The sequence below is a fragment of the Lycorma delicatula genome, chromosome 7, assembly GCF_047948215.1.
Source record: "Lycorma delicatula isolate Av1 chromosome 7, ASM4794821v1, whole genome shotgun sequence".
In the NCBI taxonomy this organism is placed as follows: domain Eukaryota; kingdom Metazoa; phylum Arthropoda; class Insecta; order Hemiptera; family Fulgoridae; genus Lycorma; species Lycorma delicatula.
Genome location: NC_134461.1, coordinates 3,639,738 through 3,658,341, shown reverse-complemented (window position 1 = coordinate 3,658,341; position 18,604 = coordinate 3,639,738). Strand labels below are relative to the sequence as shown.

Below are 18,604 nucleotides of genomic sequence, written 5' to 3'. Positions count from 1 at the left end.
AGTGGTAATTTACTATACTGTTGTGCATTTGTATATTTTATAATATCCAAGTGTAATATGATGTGATCCTTATGTTGAAACAACTGAAAATGTTAAGACATTAAAACATTTTTCATAAAATTTGGTTCAATTGACATTACTGTTCATATTTTTCAATTATTCTAATTATAAACATGGACAAAAATGTAACAAGTTTAATTACAACAGGTTACCATGATTTTTTTTAATAAATATCAAATGATTAATGTATCAAATTTGTTAGTATAGTTTTTTTATGAAATTACATACTTTTGAAATAACAAACAGAAATCTATGTGAAAAATATAATTCAGCAAACGATGTCTTACCTGGAAATTTTACCAAGAATGCAACCACTCAAAAATGTTAACTCATCACTTGTTACGAAGTCACATCCACCTACATCTACATCGAAAACAATGTCTGTTGAACTTTTAGGAAGTATTCATTCCATTACTGTTTCTGAGCTTGTATTATCTGATTAACGTTTATCATATCTTGATAACCGTTTTCAAACTTTCTCAAGCACACTTTCCTCAGGTTTAGTTTAAATATAAAAGCAGACACTTCTTTATTAAGATTTGTATATTAATCATTACTGTGTACCTGAATGCACACAACATTTCTTATAAATGAGTAAATATAGCATATCATGATTGTTCCGTTTCTACTTTTGACTTAGTATACAGAGTATATAACAAAGTTCTCCTGCGATGTTCACAACCTATTCTACTTGGGAAAATGATGAAAAAAGTTTCTTATAAACATAAGTCTTAAAATGCTTCTTTGAGTTACAGCTAGTGAAAAATTTCCCTCAGCTTTCCGCTACCACAGTGAAATGAGGTCATACAGAACATTACTTAAGGGGTAGAATTAGTGACATCTTATATGGTTCAAATAAAGTAGCTCCCAGAACCATATCTCCAGTAGTTTTTGAAAAATTTGAGGTGAAAACCAATAAATTGGAGTAAGAAAACGCTGTTTTAGTTAAATAGGTAATAATCAAATAAGACTTTTAAAAAAAACTTGTAGAAAATTTAATTTTGAACAAAATGGTGTATAATAAGTTGATTAAAATAAAAAAAAAGTTAGAAAAATTCAAATTTTATTTAGAAATAGTACATTACTGCATTTACCAGAAAAGTACTTATTGAACATAAACAAAAACAAAATTCTTTTTTTGATGATCTAAAAAATTTACGAACACCAAATTTGCTGTTAAAAAATTTAAAAAAAGACTGGAAATTACACAACTGTAAAATAAAAATTACTTAATAATTACATAATAATTTTTTTATTTATGATGGAAATACAATAAATTATTATTTCAAAGTTGGCAATAAACTAACAGTTGATCAATAGTGTGCAATACTGTATTAGTGTTTAAAACATTCTGCAAGGTACATTAAGTACATTACGTAACATTAAAGTACATCGGGTACTGTGAACTGTGCTGTCATTAGTGAAATTTTTCTGTGAATTTTAGTTTGACCATGATAGGTTTGCCCGTTGAAGTAATGCGGTACTTTTTACAATGGAGGAGTACGCTGATATGGTGTATTTTCCAAATCGCAGGATTCCAGATCCCAAAACAGTAAGCGCAACTTTTCATATTTTTCATGTAACAGGTCTACTACCTAGTATTCTTAGCAGCTAAAAACAATCTGTCCAACATGACACTGTTATTGATGAAATTATTATCGATGTAGTTCAGCACAGTCCAGCCATCAGTACACGACGTCTTTCTAAGGGGATCGGAGATTTGCGTTCAATGGTTTGGAGGATACTTAAACAAAATAAGTATTATCCTTATCATAAACAGCCAGTTCAACATCTATACCCAGGAGACATCTTTCACTTGGAGTTCTACAAATCGACAACTCTACAAGTATGTTTTGTTTACCAAATTCAGATGATGCCATCTGAATTTCATTCAAGATGGCATCAACAACTTATGTAATGAGCATACCTGGGCAGAAGTAAATCACCGATTTAGCGTCAATGTATTACAGTCCAATTAGCTGATTGGACCTTTCATATTACCACCACTTAAATGCTAAAGTGCAAATACTTGTACTTTCTACAAAAAGAATTGCTGCAGCTGCTTTAAGATGTTCCTCTAGCACTGAAATACAAAGAATACTTCCAGCAAGATGGCGCACTTCTCCACTGCTCTTGTATTGTTTCCACTCAGTTATATCACCATTTTCGCAGAAATGGATTGGTAATGGAGGTCCACATTCCCGGTTACCAAGATCGTCTGATCTAACACCTTTAGATTTTTGCATGTGAGGTTCGATGAAAAATATTGAATACAAAACAAAAATACATTCTTGTGAGATAATAACTGGCCACATTATGGATATGGCTGAGCAAATTAAGGGCAGGCATGAGGAATTAAAAAGAGCAACAAAAGCAGTACAGAAGCGTGCCAAGAAATGTGTTGAAAATGGTGGGCTTAACCTTGAACACTTTGGTCTAGTGTACCATTTCTAAATAAGATTTAAACTTTTCTAACCTTTCTTTGTTTTATTCAACATATCTTACATCATTTTGTTCAGAATAAAATCTCTACAAGTTTTGTTTAAAAGTTTTATGTATTTATTAACCATTTAACAAAGTTATTGTATCAAACATAAATAACAGGGTTTTTTACCCAATTTATTGATTTATTCCAGATTTCTAAAAAAAAAAAAAAAATGCTGGAGATACAGTACCAGGACCTATTTTATTTGATTTTTCAGGTTAAAAAACATAAGAATCACTAATTGTGCTCCCTTAATTAATGCCCTAAAAATTTCAGTATGTCCTCAATTCATTGGGGTAGCTGAATTAGAGTTAATCTTTTGCTAGCTGTAACTCACAAACGAAGCATTTTAGGACAAATGATTACATGAACTTTTTCCATTATTTTCATGAGTAGAATAGGTTGTAAAAGTTTGTGATACATTCTGTATATAAAATTTCTTGGTTAAAAAAAATTAACATAAATTTTGAGAGTAATGGCATTTAAAAAAAAATAATAATTTTATGAGACCTGTGAATATTATACCATCACAATTTCAGAAAACACTGAAAAAAAATTCAGGAAATTAGACTAAGATTGCCAGGGAAACTATTTTCAAGAAAATACGTCAGCTTATCATGTAAATCAAAGCAACTCAATTTCTTTACGAAAAACTCTCATACATAACATTTATTTTATCTTGTATATTAAATATGACAAATATTTAAGAAAAGGAGCTGGCCAAATTATGATTTTGTTCTCCTTCAGATGAAGTAAAACTTGCATCATTTAAAAATCTGCCATAACTTTTTAACAGAAAATAAAATGGAAAAATAAGCATCAGTAGTTAGAAAATGCATTTGCCCTTAGTCATCATTGTACAATAAAGCCTGCAAATTTCTTTTTTGCAAGCTTTTACAAATTAAAAAATAGTACTGCAATTACTATTGGTATAAAAAACAATCTGAGAATATTTTTGAAGTAATATTTATGCTTACTTGTTTTTCTAGTAACAGAAGGATACTTGTGTTTTACAATTTCCATATGGAGACGACATAATATCGTGTGCACATAACACAGACAGATCATTTCACAAGGTGATTAATGAAAAAAAAGGAAGAAGAAACAACAAATTAAGTGATGTTTAAACAAAATATAAATATTTTTTGGTTCCTGTTATGTATCACAGAGTGTCATGCAAGCTAGATAAGTGTGAAGGATAAATGTAAACAGCTAAAGCCTTGTAAAATAAATCACTTTAGTATTATGGGGCAATTTCACTCTACACCACTGGCATTTTTATTTTTTTTTTTAAAGTTAAAAATCATTAAAGTAATTCCACTTAAAATACTATATAACTATCGCCTGTATATTACAATTAATTTCACAACTGTAAGGATGAATCTGTTAATTTGAGTAACATTAACATACCTGTGCTTGTAGAAGGTTGTGTCTGTCCAAAACCAGAGAATAAAGAAGGTGTTGTACCAGTACCTAAAGATGACGGTTGAGAACCAAAACCAAAAGTTGGTGCGGCTGTACTCGTGGTAGTACCAAAACTGCCAAATCCTCCAAACCCAGTTGAACTTGTTGTAGCAGTATTTGTTGTGCCAAAACCACCAAATCCACCTGGAATAACAAATACCATAAATGTTTAATTAACTAAAGCAAAGTAAACAGACTTTCAATTTTAAAAACACATGCTACATTTATGATACTGAATTTAAATTCCTTCTACCTATCGACCTTCTATCAAATTCCCAAAATCCATCCAAGACTAAAAGGGATAAAAAATAAAATACAGTTTTAAAACTGTAATTGAAATTAGAAAAATAAGGAAGAAAAAAACACTATATTATAATAATCTATAAGCTTGATGTTGCAGTATTTGGTCAAGGATGACATGCATAGTTTTATAGAATATTTGATCAATACACGTTAATTTGTAGCTGTCTGTACAAATCTTTCTTATTTCTACAAAAAATGTAAAGTATCAGAGATACAATTGGCACTAGTCAATGCTGCTTTCACTGAAGGTAATACTGTTCGTTATACGGCCTTAGCGAACAGATTGAAGAAGTCACCTATACGGGGGTGGATCAATAAGTACCTGTGTTAGGAATGAAAATGCAAGTTTTTTCATAAAATCTTTTTTTTTATTTTTCAACAATCTCCTTTAAGGAGATTGACCTTTCCCAACATCCCTGCCATTTTTTTAAACCCTCAAAAAATACAATTTGTCAAACTCTTCAAAATAGGCTTCTGTCTCGACAATGACCTCTTTGTTTGGGCCGAAATTTTTTCCATGAACCACGTTTTCATGTTTGGAACAGAAAGAAGTTGCAGAGAGCCAGGTCGAGTGAGTACAGTGGATGCATCAGAAATTCATAGCACAATTCATGCAATTTGGCTGTAATGATTCTGGATGAGTGAGCTGGTGCGTAGTCCTGATGAAACAGTACGGTTTTCTTTGCCAAGTGAGGTTGTGTCTGTTTCACTTTCTCGTTGAATCAGTTCAATAATTCACTGTAATACTGCTCTGTGATTGTGCTTCCATTTTCCAGAAAGTCTATGAAGATTATTCTCTTCACATCCCTAAAAATTGTAGCCATGACCTTTCTGGCTCATGAAACATATTAGCCTTCTTTGGAGCAGAGTCGACTGGAAAACCCCACTGCTTTGATTGACTTTTGGTCTCTGGCATATAGTAATGGATCCAGGTTTCATCAACAGTGCTGACTTGATATAAAAACTCCTGTGGATTTCACTTAAAAGAAGACCAAACACTGCTTAAGTTGACAGCCATATTCACTTGTATGAAGTGTGCAATCGAAGCATCCATTGAGCCAACAGCTTTCTCTTTCTTACCTTATCGTGTAAAATGTTTATTGCCATTCTGTACGACACATACGGCGTCTGGTACTTTGCGCACTTTCGTTTGGCAATCAGCAAGAATCATGTCATGGATCTTTTTAACGATTTCCTCAGTAACCACGCCTGCTGGGTGACCTGGCCATTCATCAAAAAATTGATGTATGGCTACATTTAAATTTATTAAACCAATATCTCAGTTGTCATAGATGGTGAGAAATCCCTATAAACAGAATCCAACTTTGCTTTTATTTCTTTGCATGTTTTTCCATACTAAATAAAAAGCAAATTATGGATCGACATTGTTCTTTTTTCACTATATCATAAAACACCAAATATGTTTAATACAAATGTCTGTTAAATAAAAACTAACCTATGAATCAACCTGAAAACTTTTATGGTGTCATTTGACAGTACTGTAGTAATGCCAACTTTCCTCAACAATGCCACCTGTCTTCGAAGACGGGTAATTATTGATCTACCCTCATTTCTCCTTCAAATATCAGAAAAGTTACGCAGCCTAAAACATTAAAATCAGGTGCAGTAGTTTTTCACAGAAAGGAGCAATTATTTTTTTCACATTACTTTTTAATTGTAGCATGAATACTATAATTTCAAGGGAGGGATTGTATAACTTTTCTTTGTAACAACTGAAAACAGCTGGGATTCCACCGTTCCATTTTGCTCAAGTAATGTTAAATGCAATTTGATGCTGTACACTGATGATACCAAGACAGTCATCTTCTAAAAAGAGGTTCTTATGAATAAAAACAATGCAGCGTTAAATATGAAAAGGTTTGGGAAAATACTCTTTTGTTAAATTCTGAAAAGATTAAAAATGTAAATTTTAACTTTTTCACCAAAAAATCATTAGAGAATTATTAAAACCGTGCTGTTGACTCAAAATTTCTGGGTTGTTATTTTAGTGTATGTAGTTATGATTTAATAAAGTTTATTTTCAAATGAGGATTATTTCAGATGACATTGATTTTGAAACCAGGAAAATAGTTTATTACCCATATTTCTTTTCTTTGATCTCATATACTAAAAAATTATAGGAGTGGAGTGGGAAGAAATAATGCTATGGCAAGAAAAATTTTTAAAAAATTATTAAGTTAATGACTGGTATGAAAAACAGTCTTCCTTTAAAAAGTGTCTAAAAATTTATTTTAATTTTAACTTTACCTTCCTATATAATTTAAAATCTATTTTCAAGCAAAAGAGAATTTTTTTTTTTTCAAAGTTAGATAAACGTTGCAATCATAGAAACGTTTCTTTAACTCAAAGACTTCAAGCATTTAAATTAAGTTCATATTAAATGATTATGAAATTAATGGACAAAAATATTGCATCATTCCGTGGAAAAGTAATTCTAAATTCAAGATTCCATACTTTAATAAAAAGACAATTTTACTCAGCTGATGAATACTTAACAGGAATGTTTATAATTCTCAATTCTTGTTTCAATTATGCTGTAATATTATATATATTCTACTTTTTTGATCAATTTAAAGATATTTCTATCTTCTGTACTAATTGTTTTAAAATTTATATTTTTATAACCTTTTATTGTATTACGACTCTTTTTAGTTGTATTACTTAGTTTAGTGTATTATTATTCTTATTTACTATCTGTATTTAGAAAGTAAAAAAAAGAAACACTTCACACATTTTCAAGTAAACCTGGCATCGGATTTCTATGAAAGTTTCAGGAGTGACAAGTATCAATTAATCAGATCATCTATGATCATTTTGTGTAGCATCTAACTTTCATTTAAAAATGCCAACTGGATATTAATTTTAAACAATTCTCTAATGACCAATTCATTGGTTTTTATAAAATCCTTCCACAAATTCCTATCTTATCCACCTCATCAGCAGAGTTAATTCAATATACGTAATGGAACTGACAATAGTCATGTTGGTTTACACGGAATGTGTTTCCCATCACCGGTTGAAACATTGTTCATTACCTCCTTTTGTTCTAACTAAATAAACAGTATTTTATAACTTGTAGAGAATCCTTCCAACTTATTAATACATTTCTTTTTTTCATTATCATTTTCCAGTTCTGATAAATATGAATTTACCCTCCAGAAGCTTTATTTTTTTTACAGCTATAGTGCAGTTACTTCAGTCCTTCAATTTACTAACTTTTTTCTTATTTAAATGTTATTTTCATATAAATGTAGTATTATAAAAAATTTGATATGTTCACCATATGCAATAAATTATATATATAAATAATTTAATAAAATTAAATTATATATATAAATTATATATATATAATTTATTTAAAAATCTTAATTGACTTTGAAATGTTTGTTTAAGTAATATTGTAAATATTAGGTTACGGAGATATTGTTTAGATTAGATCAGTTAGATTAATTGATACAAACTATTAGATTACAGTGTGAAAATTAATGAAAATGTTGCACTATATAAGATCTCGGTTCATGAAAGGCCATCTTTGTTGATTAATTTGTAAGCAGCTGTGCTAACTGTTATATGTCTTTCATAACCTAGTGTGAAGTTATAGATTTAAAATTTTAGATAGTTTTGTCGGCTAGGTTATCATTTTAAAGTTTATCAAATCAGAATCTACAAAGGGAAATGCCTTCAAGGTTGAAATTTCATGATTTAACTCTATGATGGGTCACTGATGAAAACGTTTGTCGAGGCATTTACATCGGTGGCATCCTGTCATGAGGCCAAACTGACAACTATGTTGTGTTATCAGGTTTAGAGAGCCAAAAAGACAACTCTGGTACAGCCCATCAAGGCTAGGAAAGGAGGGGGTGGTGTGGCGACTGGGCCATTACAAGCCAGGTGGTGTCTTCCCCTACAAAGGTCAGGATGAACAATGAAAATCACTTGAACAAGTAACTTAGGTTAGAAATCATGACATTAAAAAAACAAAGCTCCTAATGGAAAATGCAAAGAAAAAATGATTGTGCTAAAAATATGTAAATTGAACTTTTGAAAAATGGTGGAAGTGATTTTTTCTAATGAAATACATTTCATTGTAACCTCTACAAAAACCTCTGCATTTGTTTAACAGGAATTTGGAGAATCTGTTTCTTCATTCAGTTTGTGAAAAATCCAATAAAAATAACTTACGGGCATGATCACCTGTTGAGAATCTCATTATTTTATTTATAATCAAAAGAATTTATGAATAAAACCTAAATGGTGATTTAAAAAAATAGAGTTCTATCTTTTGTGGAAAGCAAAAAAAAAAAATGGTTTTACTAGAAAGGCCCTGCCATTCTTTGGAAATGCTAAAAAAATATATTTATGATTGACAATATCAGTTTGTTGGATTGGATTGACTGCAAACTTGCTCCATCTCAACACTACTGAGAATTTTTTGGCCACATGGAACAGAGAAGTGAGAAAACATAGCTGTACAATAAAGAAGAGATATACAGATTACACTGTTAACTTTCAGTGCAAGCTGTATACTGTTTTTGGGATGAAAGATTTAAAGAATGTATAAAATTAGTTCGATCTAGGTTAAAAAGAGTGAAGAGATGATAAAATATAAACATGGACAAATTTCAAACTAACAGAATTACTAAGTAAATTCATGTAAATAAAATATAAAGATTTGTTACAATTTCAAAACAGTTTCCATAAATTTGCAAACAATAAAATGTATATATATTAAAAAAAAAAAAAAAGTTTTAAGTAAAATTATCTGGTGTTAGGAAGTACAGTCAGTACTTTGTGTTAAAAAAAGGAAAGAATACCGTGTTGAATGTTTAATTTTTTCATTCCATTTTCTACTAATGTATCCAATTTTCAAAATTCTCTTTTAAAGGCAGATTCCAAAGGCCTTCCATTACATACTCTTCTATCTATCTTACTATCCAGATCTCACGGTATAATTAACAAATCTGATAGTCAAAAAATCTGTCAAGTTTGCAATAATGAAATCAGGATATGCTTCATATACTTTGTAAATGTTGGTACTTAGAAATAAGAAAGATGTGCGTTAACTTCTCTAGTAATATAATTCTAAATGATATTACAGCCTCTTCTTATAATATTGTAAATTGATGTACGGTTTTTAGAGAAGATATCTAGATTTAATTCTAAAACTCATAAGTGTTTCTGCTTTGCAGTTGTTACATTCTGTGTTTTTGCTCATTATTATGAACATCTGTTTTTGTTAATATGCTAATTAATCAAGTTTAACTTATCTGCTTTTGGTTAAAGTGTTATCTTTTAAGTTAATTCTTTAAATTAGTTAAGTTCTTAAATTGTTAACTTACATATATATATATATACATATTTTTTTTTAAGTTAAGATTTTTTATTTTTCTTGAAGTTAATTTTTTTACATTAGTAAAATTTAAAGAAAAAAGGGAAGACACTGATTTAGTTTTTTTAAACATTAAATTTCAAAATTAAATAAATGAAAAATTTGATTTAATTCTTCTTAAGGGAAGAATTGTTGTGCTTTACAGTAGTTAACATTTTGTTCTTATTATAATTAAAATTTAAATTCATTAGACCAGAATAATCATCAGTTAACATTATGGTTTTTATTTTAAGGTATATTTTTATTTTTTTTTCTTACTTAAAGATTAACTTTTATTTATTTATTATTTTTTTAACTTTGATGATCTTGTTTTTGTAAATCTGATGACGATCTTTCCTTTTCTTGTCTTTGATTAAGGAAGATTGTAGCACTGAATAAAAAAAATTTATTTTATTTTATTTTTATATAAAAACCTACAATGTTTATATCTACCTCCTTTATCCCATCTGTTATTTTATTAACTCATTAACAAAAATTTTCAACTTCCAGTAAACTGTGTATCCTTCAATTACAATATTTAACTTTTATTATCCTTTTTACCTAACATCAATTACCTTTAACTCTTAAATTGAATTTCTCTTCCCAAAACAGTGAATTCATACAACTTGTTACTTCTGACTCATTTTGGTTTCAGTCAAAATAACATTGTCATTTGTTTTTACAACTATAAGATTTTAAAACGACTATCAAACCAAGTTTTATGAAAAATTATTTCAAAATATTTTTCAATTACCTTTACAATCATTTTCAGTGACTTCTACTACTCTTACTTCGGTGTCACCTGATGTTATTGGTAGGGTTTTATTTTTAATTAGGGAGACATGTATTTTGAATGCTGTTGAATAACATTGGATTTGAATTATGTTTTCATTTAGTATAACGCTAGTTATTTTTTTTGTACTTGGTAGTTATGTATCCTCTTTAGCCAATGTACATCATTTGTCTGTGTTCTGCATGTAATGATTTATTTGAAGGCGACATTTTATCCTTTCTAGATTTGAGCAGTTTTTTCCTTGACGTATGTTAATCAGTGTGGTTAGTATTTTATAATTCTAAATGATGTCTTCACTCAAAGAATGTGTCCGATGAAATGTTAATTCACTTCTATAAGTATATAGTTTATGTGAAGTCAGGTGACTTAAGGTGTAATGAATGACTGACTATTATCATTAGTTTTCTAAATACTTTTTATTTTGAAATGAATATTTCACCATAAACACAGTTGAAACTAGTTTTTTTCTGTTGGTCACTGTTTGAGATGCGAGGAAAAAATTCATTTTTATTGTTATTACTACATTTTTTTTTCACCAGACTGAAATTAACACTTTCAAACTTTTATTTTAGAAATCAAATAAGAAAGATATGGTATGGACTACATCTTTATCTGACTCCTTTATACATTACCCCTTTGGCTTCCTTGACTTATTCAATTACAGCTCTAAAATGATTTAACCAATTACAGATACGAAAATATCTCTTAGAATCGTTAGGAATATGGATTAACTTTTTTATCTCATAAAAATCCTGTTTTCCCTGACATAACAAAAGAACATTGGCACAACATGTTATGAAGATGAGGTAAATGATAAAAATAATATTAGTTCTAGTAAATGAACTTCCAAGTATAACTACCAACCAAAAGATGGAGCTGTAGTAGCAGTAGCAGAAGGGAATCCAAAACCTGTACTAGCAGTAGTAGTTGTAGAACCCAAGCCAAATGATGGTATGCCTGTACTAGCTGTCTGATTAGGTGCACCAAATGTAAACCCTCCAGTAGTGCCAAAACCAGTAGCTGTAATTAAATTAACAACAGAGTAGAAAAACACACAGGAAACAAGATATAGCATAGATTTAATTTACAGTCGTCTATTTAAAATGAAATGACATGTTTAACCCGTCATTTATATAAATCATTCAAAAGTGTAAAAGAAAATAGCGATTCAAAAGAATTAAATTAAACAAATTCTGATATTATAATGCGTTAGAAAATAAAATATGACATTAAAAACAACTTAAATGAAATTCAAAATTGACCTGTTTTCATTTAATTACATGCTTTAACTCAAATTAGTCTGATAATAAAAAATCATCAGTAACAAATTACCTGTCTACTTACAATGAAGCAAGAAATAATACTCTTAAATGTACAGTTTACATACAATATAATATTCCGTAATGAAAAAATATCAATGTTCATGTGATACGTATTAATTACCTCTAGTTGCTGGGGTTGAAGTGGCAGTACCAAAACCAAAAGAAGCAGTAGTAGTTGTACTTCCAAATGAAGGCGTGTTACCTAAACTAAATACCATTTTGAAAAAAACCCCAATAAAAGTCTAAAAAATCGTCTGATATGGTTATTGATGTAATTTGTCAACATAACCTAAACAAGTACACGCTGCCATTCATTGCACCACGCATTTCATCGTGACTTTCGCGGCTACTACAGATTTACTTCTATTGCACAGCTGACTATAGTAAGCACGTATGTACGAAGTAAAAGATGAAACTGGTAGACTGTGTTTACGGAAACACAAAGAAAAAGATAATTAAATTCTGACTGGTAACAGCGTTTACTACAGGCAGAAAAAATGGACTACATAAAATAAATTTAACTCCAATACTTCTGATCAGGACTCCCTTTCTTAGTTCGTTATTGTTATCGGTAGGTATCGTTTGTATCAGTCGTTTAATTTTTTCCAGTATAGTTGATGAAATCGAAGCTGAATAAAGAAATTTTCATAATATTGACAAAAAAAGTATTAAAGAGCGTTTGAAATATAATTATTTTTAAAAAAATGCATAATTTCTAAACTATTATCATTAAGAATATTGCTTCTGCAACGACGATATTGAAGATATCACTCAGTAATAATAAAGCCGTTTGTTTACAACACTGTTTGTCAGGTGTGATGCTACGGGTGGCTTATGGTGAAACAGTTTTTAGTATTTGATGTTTTTGTGGGAAAAGGTGTGAGGAAAATTTGTTCATGTTGCGTTTTAACATTATTTGGTATGGAGGATGGTTTCGACTCGAGGTATTAAAAGCAAATTCACTGAAGGAGAATTAGTATTGTGTTATGAACCTGATCCTGCGAAAACCAAAGTGTTGTACGATTCAAAGGTATTAGTAATAATAATGGCATCTTAACATTTATACATATTCCCTTTTTTTTGTTGACTTTCAGCTAAATCGTTCCTTGAAATTTATATGAGATTTATTTACGGGAATTTAGTTTTTTCATTATCTTTTAACAATAACAGGATATTTCTGTTGTCCTCTGTACTCTTCGTCAGGATTATTTTTGTTTCGCTAATCACTGATTATTTCATTTGTATTTAGTATTTTTCCTTACTTCGTATTATTATGTTTCATGAAGTGTTCCTCTACGTTCTTCCAAATTGTTCTTACATTCATGTACGTTTTTACAAAACTAATTTTTTAAAACCACATATTGCTGCTCAAGTGTTTGAAATGAGCTTTAATAGCAGATATGGAACGAACTAAATTGTCTTTTCTAGTTCAGTTATGTGTATAGCATGTAATATACGTTAAAACGTGTAGTAACGTTAACAAGAATATGTTGTTAAAATGTACGTTTTTTTGTAACGAACAAGGTGTGCTTCCTTGAACCTTATGCTTAGTTTTTTGTGCTTTGTTTCTTGTTTTACTGTGTCAACTTTAGAGTTTTGTTGGTTGATACCTGTTTTCTTTACAGTCTGCTTCTTATCTTGCCTGTAACATATATTTTATCTTTCCTTTTATTTGTAAACTACTTTCTGATAGATAGTTCTTATTCATAAATTCTGTTGTAGAAGTTTCACTGCTTTAAAATTATTTTGTGTTTGTGTTCATATTTATGGTAGTGTATCATGTTGGGTAGAACTTTGTAGCTTATTTCCTGTATGTGTTAGACATCTCTAAAAGCTGTTTTTTAGTGAATAATTCCCGATATTTATACAGCAGTATATGAATTTTGTATTTTATAACATTTACTGATTATTATTGTTAGATGGTTATATAGTCAGATTTTTGTATGAGTTTGTATACTTTTTATTGTGTGTTAAAAGTGTATTTTTATTTGACACATCTAATTCACCTTAACATTTACAAGGTATTTTAGTAAATTTGCATACGTATACTGAAGACTAATACTGTTTCAAGTGTAACAAAAACAGAGTTTGGTAATTATTAAACATTACATCTCTCTTTCTTTTTTTTTTTTGTTTAGACTCTGGTAATTACCTTTCAGATAATACATCAGAGGATTATGAGGATGATATGTATAAGTGTAAATGAAGTGTCATCTTGTACAGTCTCAGTTCGACCGTTCCTGAGATGTGTGGTTAATTAAAACCCAACCACCAAAGAACACTGGTATCCACAATCTAGTATTCAAATCCATGTAAAAATAACTGTCTTGAACAGAAAATAACTAGGACTTGAACGCTGGAACTCCTGACTTCCAAATTAAACATTACATATAGTACATCCCAACTATACCTTTTCATTGATTGTCATTTTATAAATTTCCTAACAATCCTAGATGGCAGAAGAAGTAAATGCAGCATTTTGCATTTTTTTCTATTTGTTATGTAATGCACCTGTGTTTGGATCTAACAAAATTTGATATATGATTAACCATCAAGCTAAAAAACAGCTGCATCTTATTTGTTTAATTATCTGTTACAATTTCTAACATCTGTAAATTGAAAGAAATTTTGTTCTTTTAATGTCACACAAAATATGTGTTGATCTATTTGCAACTTGGTCAAGAAACTACCTGATTTTATAGAAAAATACATAGTAAAAGTAAATAGAAATTTTATGATATATATATATATATCATTACTGTTAAATACTGAGAATGAAATAATATGATATTACAATAGTAACAGATAAGAATTAAAAATATTATAGAAAGCTCTTATCTGGAAAATACAAAGGTCAATTAGACAATATATAAAGTACCTACATTTCTTACAGTGCTGATAATAGACCCACTTACCATTCTTAGTAAGAAATAAATACTGATGGTGAACAGACAGAAACAATCCTGTTAACTGTTATATTGCTTGAAAGACTCACACAGTGCTTTTAAAAAAATGCTATGTTGTTTCCCATTATTTAATTGTTACATTTTTGTTGTCTTATTTTTCTTAAGTAATTATTTTTAATTTTTATGCAGGTTCTAGAAATTAATGTGAATAAAGATGAAAACGGCAAAAAGTTTTTAGAGTTCCTCATTCATTTTCAGGTATGTAGTTTTATTATTTATAACTTGTAGACTTGTTACTTTACTAATTAAACTTTCTGTGTTTATATTTTATAAACATATTACTTATATATTATCCAGTTTTTCTTTAGTTTTTTATATTTTAGCTAAGGTGGTAGTGTGTACACATTGCAAGTATAAGGGTACAACAAGGAACAGACATCCATGTAGCCATGGATTTAAGGGGGTTTAATTTTAGTTTATAGAATGTAGTAATTTAAAATTACAAGAATTGTATTCATTTTAATTTCAGCTGTGGTATAATTTTTTATATGTTTGTATTGTATATGAGTCCTCTTTTTAAAAATCACAATTACTGTTTTGTGAGATAGACTGAGCTTATTTGGCATTCGGCTATATGTGTGGTTGTTTTTTAGAGTAAAATTATTGTCAGTGTTTTTAGCTATCTACTTTTATTCCTAGATACTCTACTTATACCATCTTAGTAAAGATGGCAGCAAGATGTTTTGTAATTTGTCAGATATTTATGAGGCTTGTTTTTAAAGTAAGGTCTGTTTTGAATTAGCTGCCTTTATAAGCCATGTCAATAGGTGGTGCTTGCTTATCTCTGTTATTTCAATCAGCAGTAGTTACAACAATTGATAGTCATCTTATTAGATGTTTATACTCATCCATTTATATGAGTGCTACAATTCGTGATCCATCCAGGTGTGAATTATGAGAAGGAATCTCATTTATGACGGCAAAAAATGGTACTTATGTATTAGCTCGTCAACCAATAAATTCCAAACTTTTGGGCTATTGTTAATATTACCTGATAAAACCATTATATTACCATTTTTATAACCGTTTATTTTATCGGTATAATTTAACCAAACCTATGGTTGCTTCACTCCCTAACCTTGTATAATAAATTCAGTAATTACTAATTACTGCAATTATTTATTATTTAAATAATCAAAACATTACTGTTAATTAGTCGAGGTTAGCAAGCATAGGTTAAGTTTGGTTAATTTATATCTATAATTAAAAGGAATAATGATAATATTTTTAATATGTAAAATATGTTAATGATCCCATAACTTTGAAGTATTTTCAAAGTTACGTGGTCATTATGGTTACGGTTGACGAACTAATTCGTACGTACCCAAAAAATAATTCTGCAGCTGAAATTCACAACCATATTTGTGATATTTAATGGCTGAATATTTAGTGTGATGCTAAAGTAAGACACTGATGCCATTTATTTCGAGAAGGGTGAATGAACATTCATAATGAAAAAGTAGTGGCTGGTTGTATGTGGTAACAGATGATTTGATTGAAAAAATTTGAGAACCAGTGCTTCACTGTGTCACAATTGTCTTTGATGTTCTTGATCATTGATTTATGAAGTGTTGGCTTAAAAATTTGTTTATAAAAAATATTAACAGACACGCACAAGAAAAAATTTCTTGCACCTGAATTTTTGTGACATTACAGAAATGTAGGTGATTAATTATTTGGTCGCATTATTACCGGAGATGAAAGCTGGATTTCGTATTTGAACATTGAGAAATAGCGACAGTTGACGCGATGATTGCATTCATCATCTTCCAGACCAAAGAAGTTCAAATAAAAATGTTTAGTAAAGAAACTTATGGCTGCTGTTTTTTGCAACCAAAAAGCTCTCTTGCTTCTTGAATTTAGTGTTCACAGAACTACTGTGAGTGCCGATATAAATTCAAAACGTTAAATAATCTCAGAAGAGCTATAAAAGATGATAGATTGTATCCCGTGGAATTTTGTTTTTGCTTGGTGATCCTTGACAAAATGGCAAAGCAGGTAGTGATGTGATTAGAAAAATTTAAATGGAAAATCTTCTCTTCTCCATATAGCTCTGATTTAATATCCACCAATTAGTTTTTTTTTCCTTGCCTTAAACGGTAACTTGAATCGCCAAGGTATGATAATGATGATGAATTGAAAAATGGTATTCCTTTGAGGTTTAAGTCATAATTTCTTGATGAAGAAACTAGTGAAAATGCTACAAAAAATAGTGTATAAATGTAGTTTATATATGCAAGTAATAAAGTTTGTTCATCTCTTTAAGTTCTGTTTTTATTTCAAAATCAATCTTACTTTATAAACACAACTACTTATTTATTAATTTTTCATATGATATAATTGTTCTGATCCAGTTGAGAACAGGAGAGGTCCAGGGACTCCCAGTTCTCTCTTTCTTTTATTAACAGAATAAAAGGTTTTCTTCCTTTTATTAACAAAATATAACATCATATTGTTAAGTGTTGGTCTTTAAATGAAATATTTTCAGCCTTCTAAAGGGGTTTTTACTAGAGTTTTGTAATCTTGTGTAGAAATGGTTTCTGTCGGTTTCAGCATATTTTTCTGTCTGTAAATAACTATACCAGGTGATAATTTGAAAAGTTACCGCATTTATTATTCAACAGCTGTCAGTCCCATCATATTTTTGTTTGCAGGCATTACACCATTCTTGGGGAAACCTTTTTAAAATTATTTTTAAAGGGGTGAAACCCACCCTCAACACTACACCTAACCCAACTCAAAAATCTTAAATGGCAACAGTAAAAATTTAATTCATTCATTCATTAATTGACAACGTTAAAAAACTAATGAATTTAGGTGAAAAGAGAATTATAATCCGTCCACCCCTTTGCCTGGTAGGTGTGACAAACCATTTGGGGGTAGTACTTTTTTTTTAAATCAGTCAACAAAAATAACTATAAAATTACATGATATTACTTCTTAAAACATTTGAAATAATCATAATCTGTGGATTAAAACTGTGAAAATTATTTTTTAAATTACTGACTCAAAATTTCACTCTTAAGTGTTTTCTAAATTTTCAAGGGTTAAAAACTTATTTTTTTAAAATGAGATGATGTAGCTTGTGACATGTCATTGGAAGGCCCTTTGAATGACAAGTAATTTGGTAGAAATAAAATTAAAGTTGGTTCACTGGTATTGAAGTTATGATTAAAAATGTTTTTTTTTTTACTGACCTAAAAAATCAGGTTTGAAATCGCCTGTTCATGTTAAAAATATGGGTTCTAATTTTCTCCAGCATTGAATAAACCAGTAAACAATGCATTATACATATGCTTACTTGAAACATAGCCTTTAGCCAGGGTAATTTATGTAAATGTTTTCTTAGAAGTACCTAAATTCAATCACATAAATATAGTTACATTAGGCTTTTGTTTATCAATAGCGGGTGCCGCTTATACAGAGTACATCCTTAATTAATAACATCCTGTTCATATTATCGATAGGAACGAAGTTACAGTATTTTTATAAAACCGATTCATTCTGTATAGGCTGCATCCGGTTCTAATGACACTTCAGTTACCCATCGTCATCTTGTCTATTCGCCATATTCGTTGTACTGTTTGTATATGTGGACGGTTATGTGCATTTTATCTGTTTAGTTTATCATGTAAAGTTTAATACGGTGAATTATTTTAATTACGACATTAAAATGAGTACAAAAGGACAGCGTCTACGATCTTTTACAGTAAGTGAAAAACTGCGCGTTATAGAAGAGGCTAAAAAAAAATGGAAATCGGGCGGCAGGAAGAAAATTTTACGTAGATGAAAGCTGCATTCGAGACTGGCGTAAGAAGAAAC

General features: G+C 29.7%; 2 protein-coding genes across 4 annotated transcripts in view; one reads left to right on the top strand and one right to left on the bottom strand.

Annotated features, from left to right (window-relative positions):
• Nup54 (nuclear pore complex protein Nup54) overlaps nt 1-12,334 on the bottom strand; it is a 69,319-nt gene extending 56,985 nt beyond the window's left edge. The window contains exons 1-3 of the mRNA XM_075370191.1: nt 11,938-12,334; nt 11,359-11,514; nt 3,956-4,153 (exon numbers count right to left, since the gene is read on the bottom strand). Of these exons, the coding sequence (XP_075226306.1) occupies nt 3,956-4,153; nt 11,359-11,514; nt 11,938-12,034 (451 nt within the window). The 5' untranslated portion in view covers nt 12,035-12,334. The remainder of the gene's footprint in view (nt 1-3,955; nt 4,154-11,358; nt 11,515-11,937) is intronic.
• Nucleotides 12,335-12,502: 168 nt separating this feature from the next.
• Nucleotides 12,503-18,604, top strand: part of msl-3 (male-specific lethal 3) — a 52,200-nt gene continuing 46,098 nt past the window's right edge. Inside the window, exons 1-2 of one of the 3 annotated variants that reach the window (XM_075370150.1) lie at nt 12,503-12,846; nt 14,912-14,980. In XM_075370150.1, the coding sequence (XP_075226265.1) occupies nt 12,745-12,846; nt 14,912-14,980 (171 nt within the window). In that variant the 5' untranslated portion in view covers nt 12,503-12,744. The remainder of the gene's footprint in view (nt 12,847-14,911; nt 14,981-18,604) is intronic. The other 2 variants (XM_075370149.1, XM_075370148.1) reach the window with 2 other exon arrangements.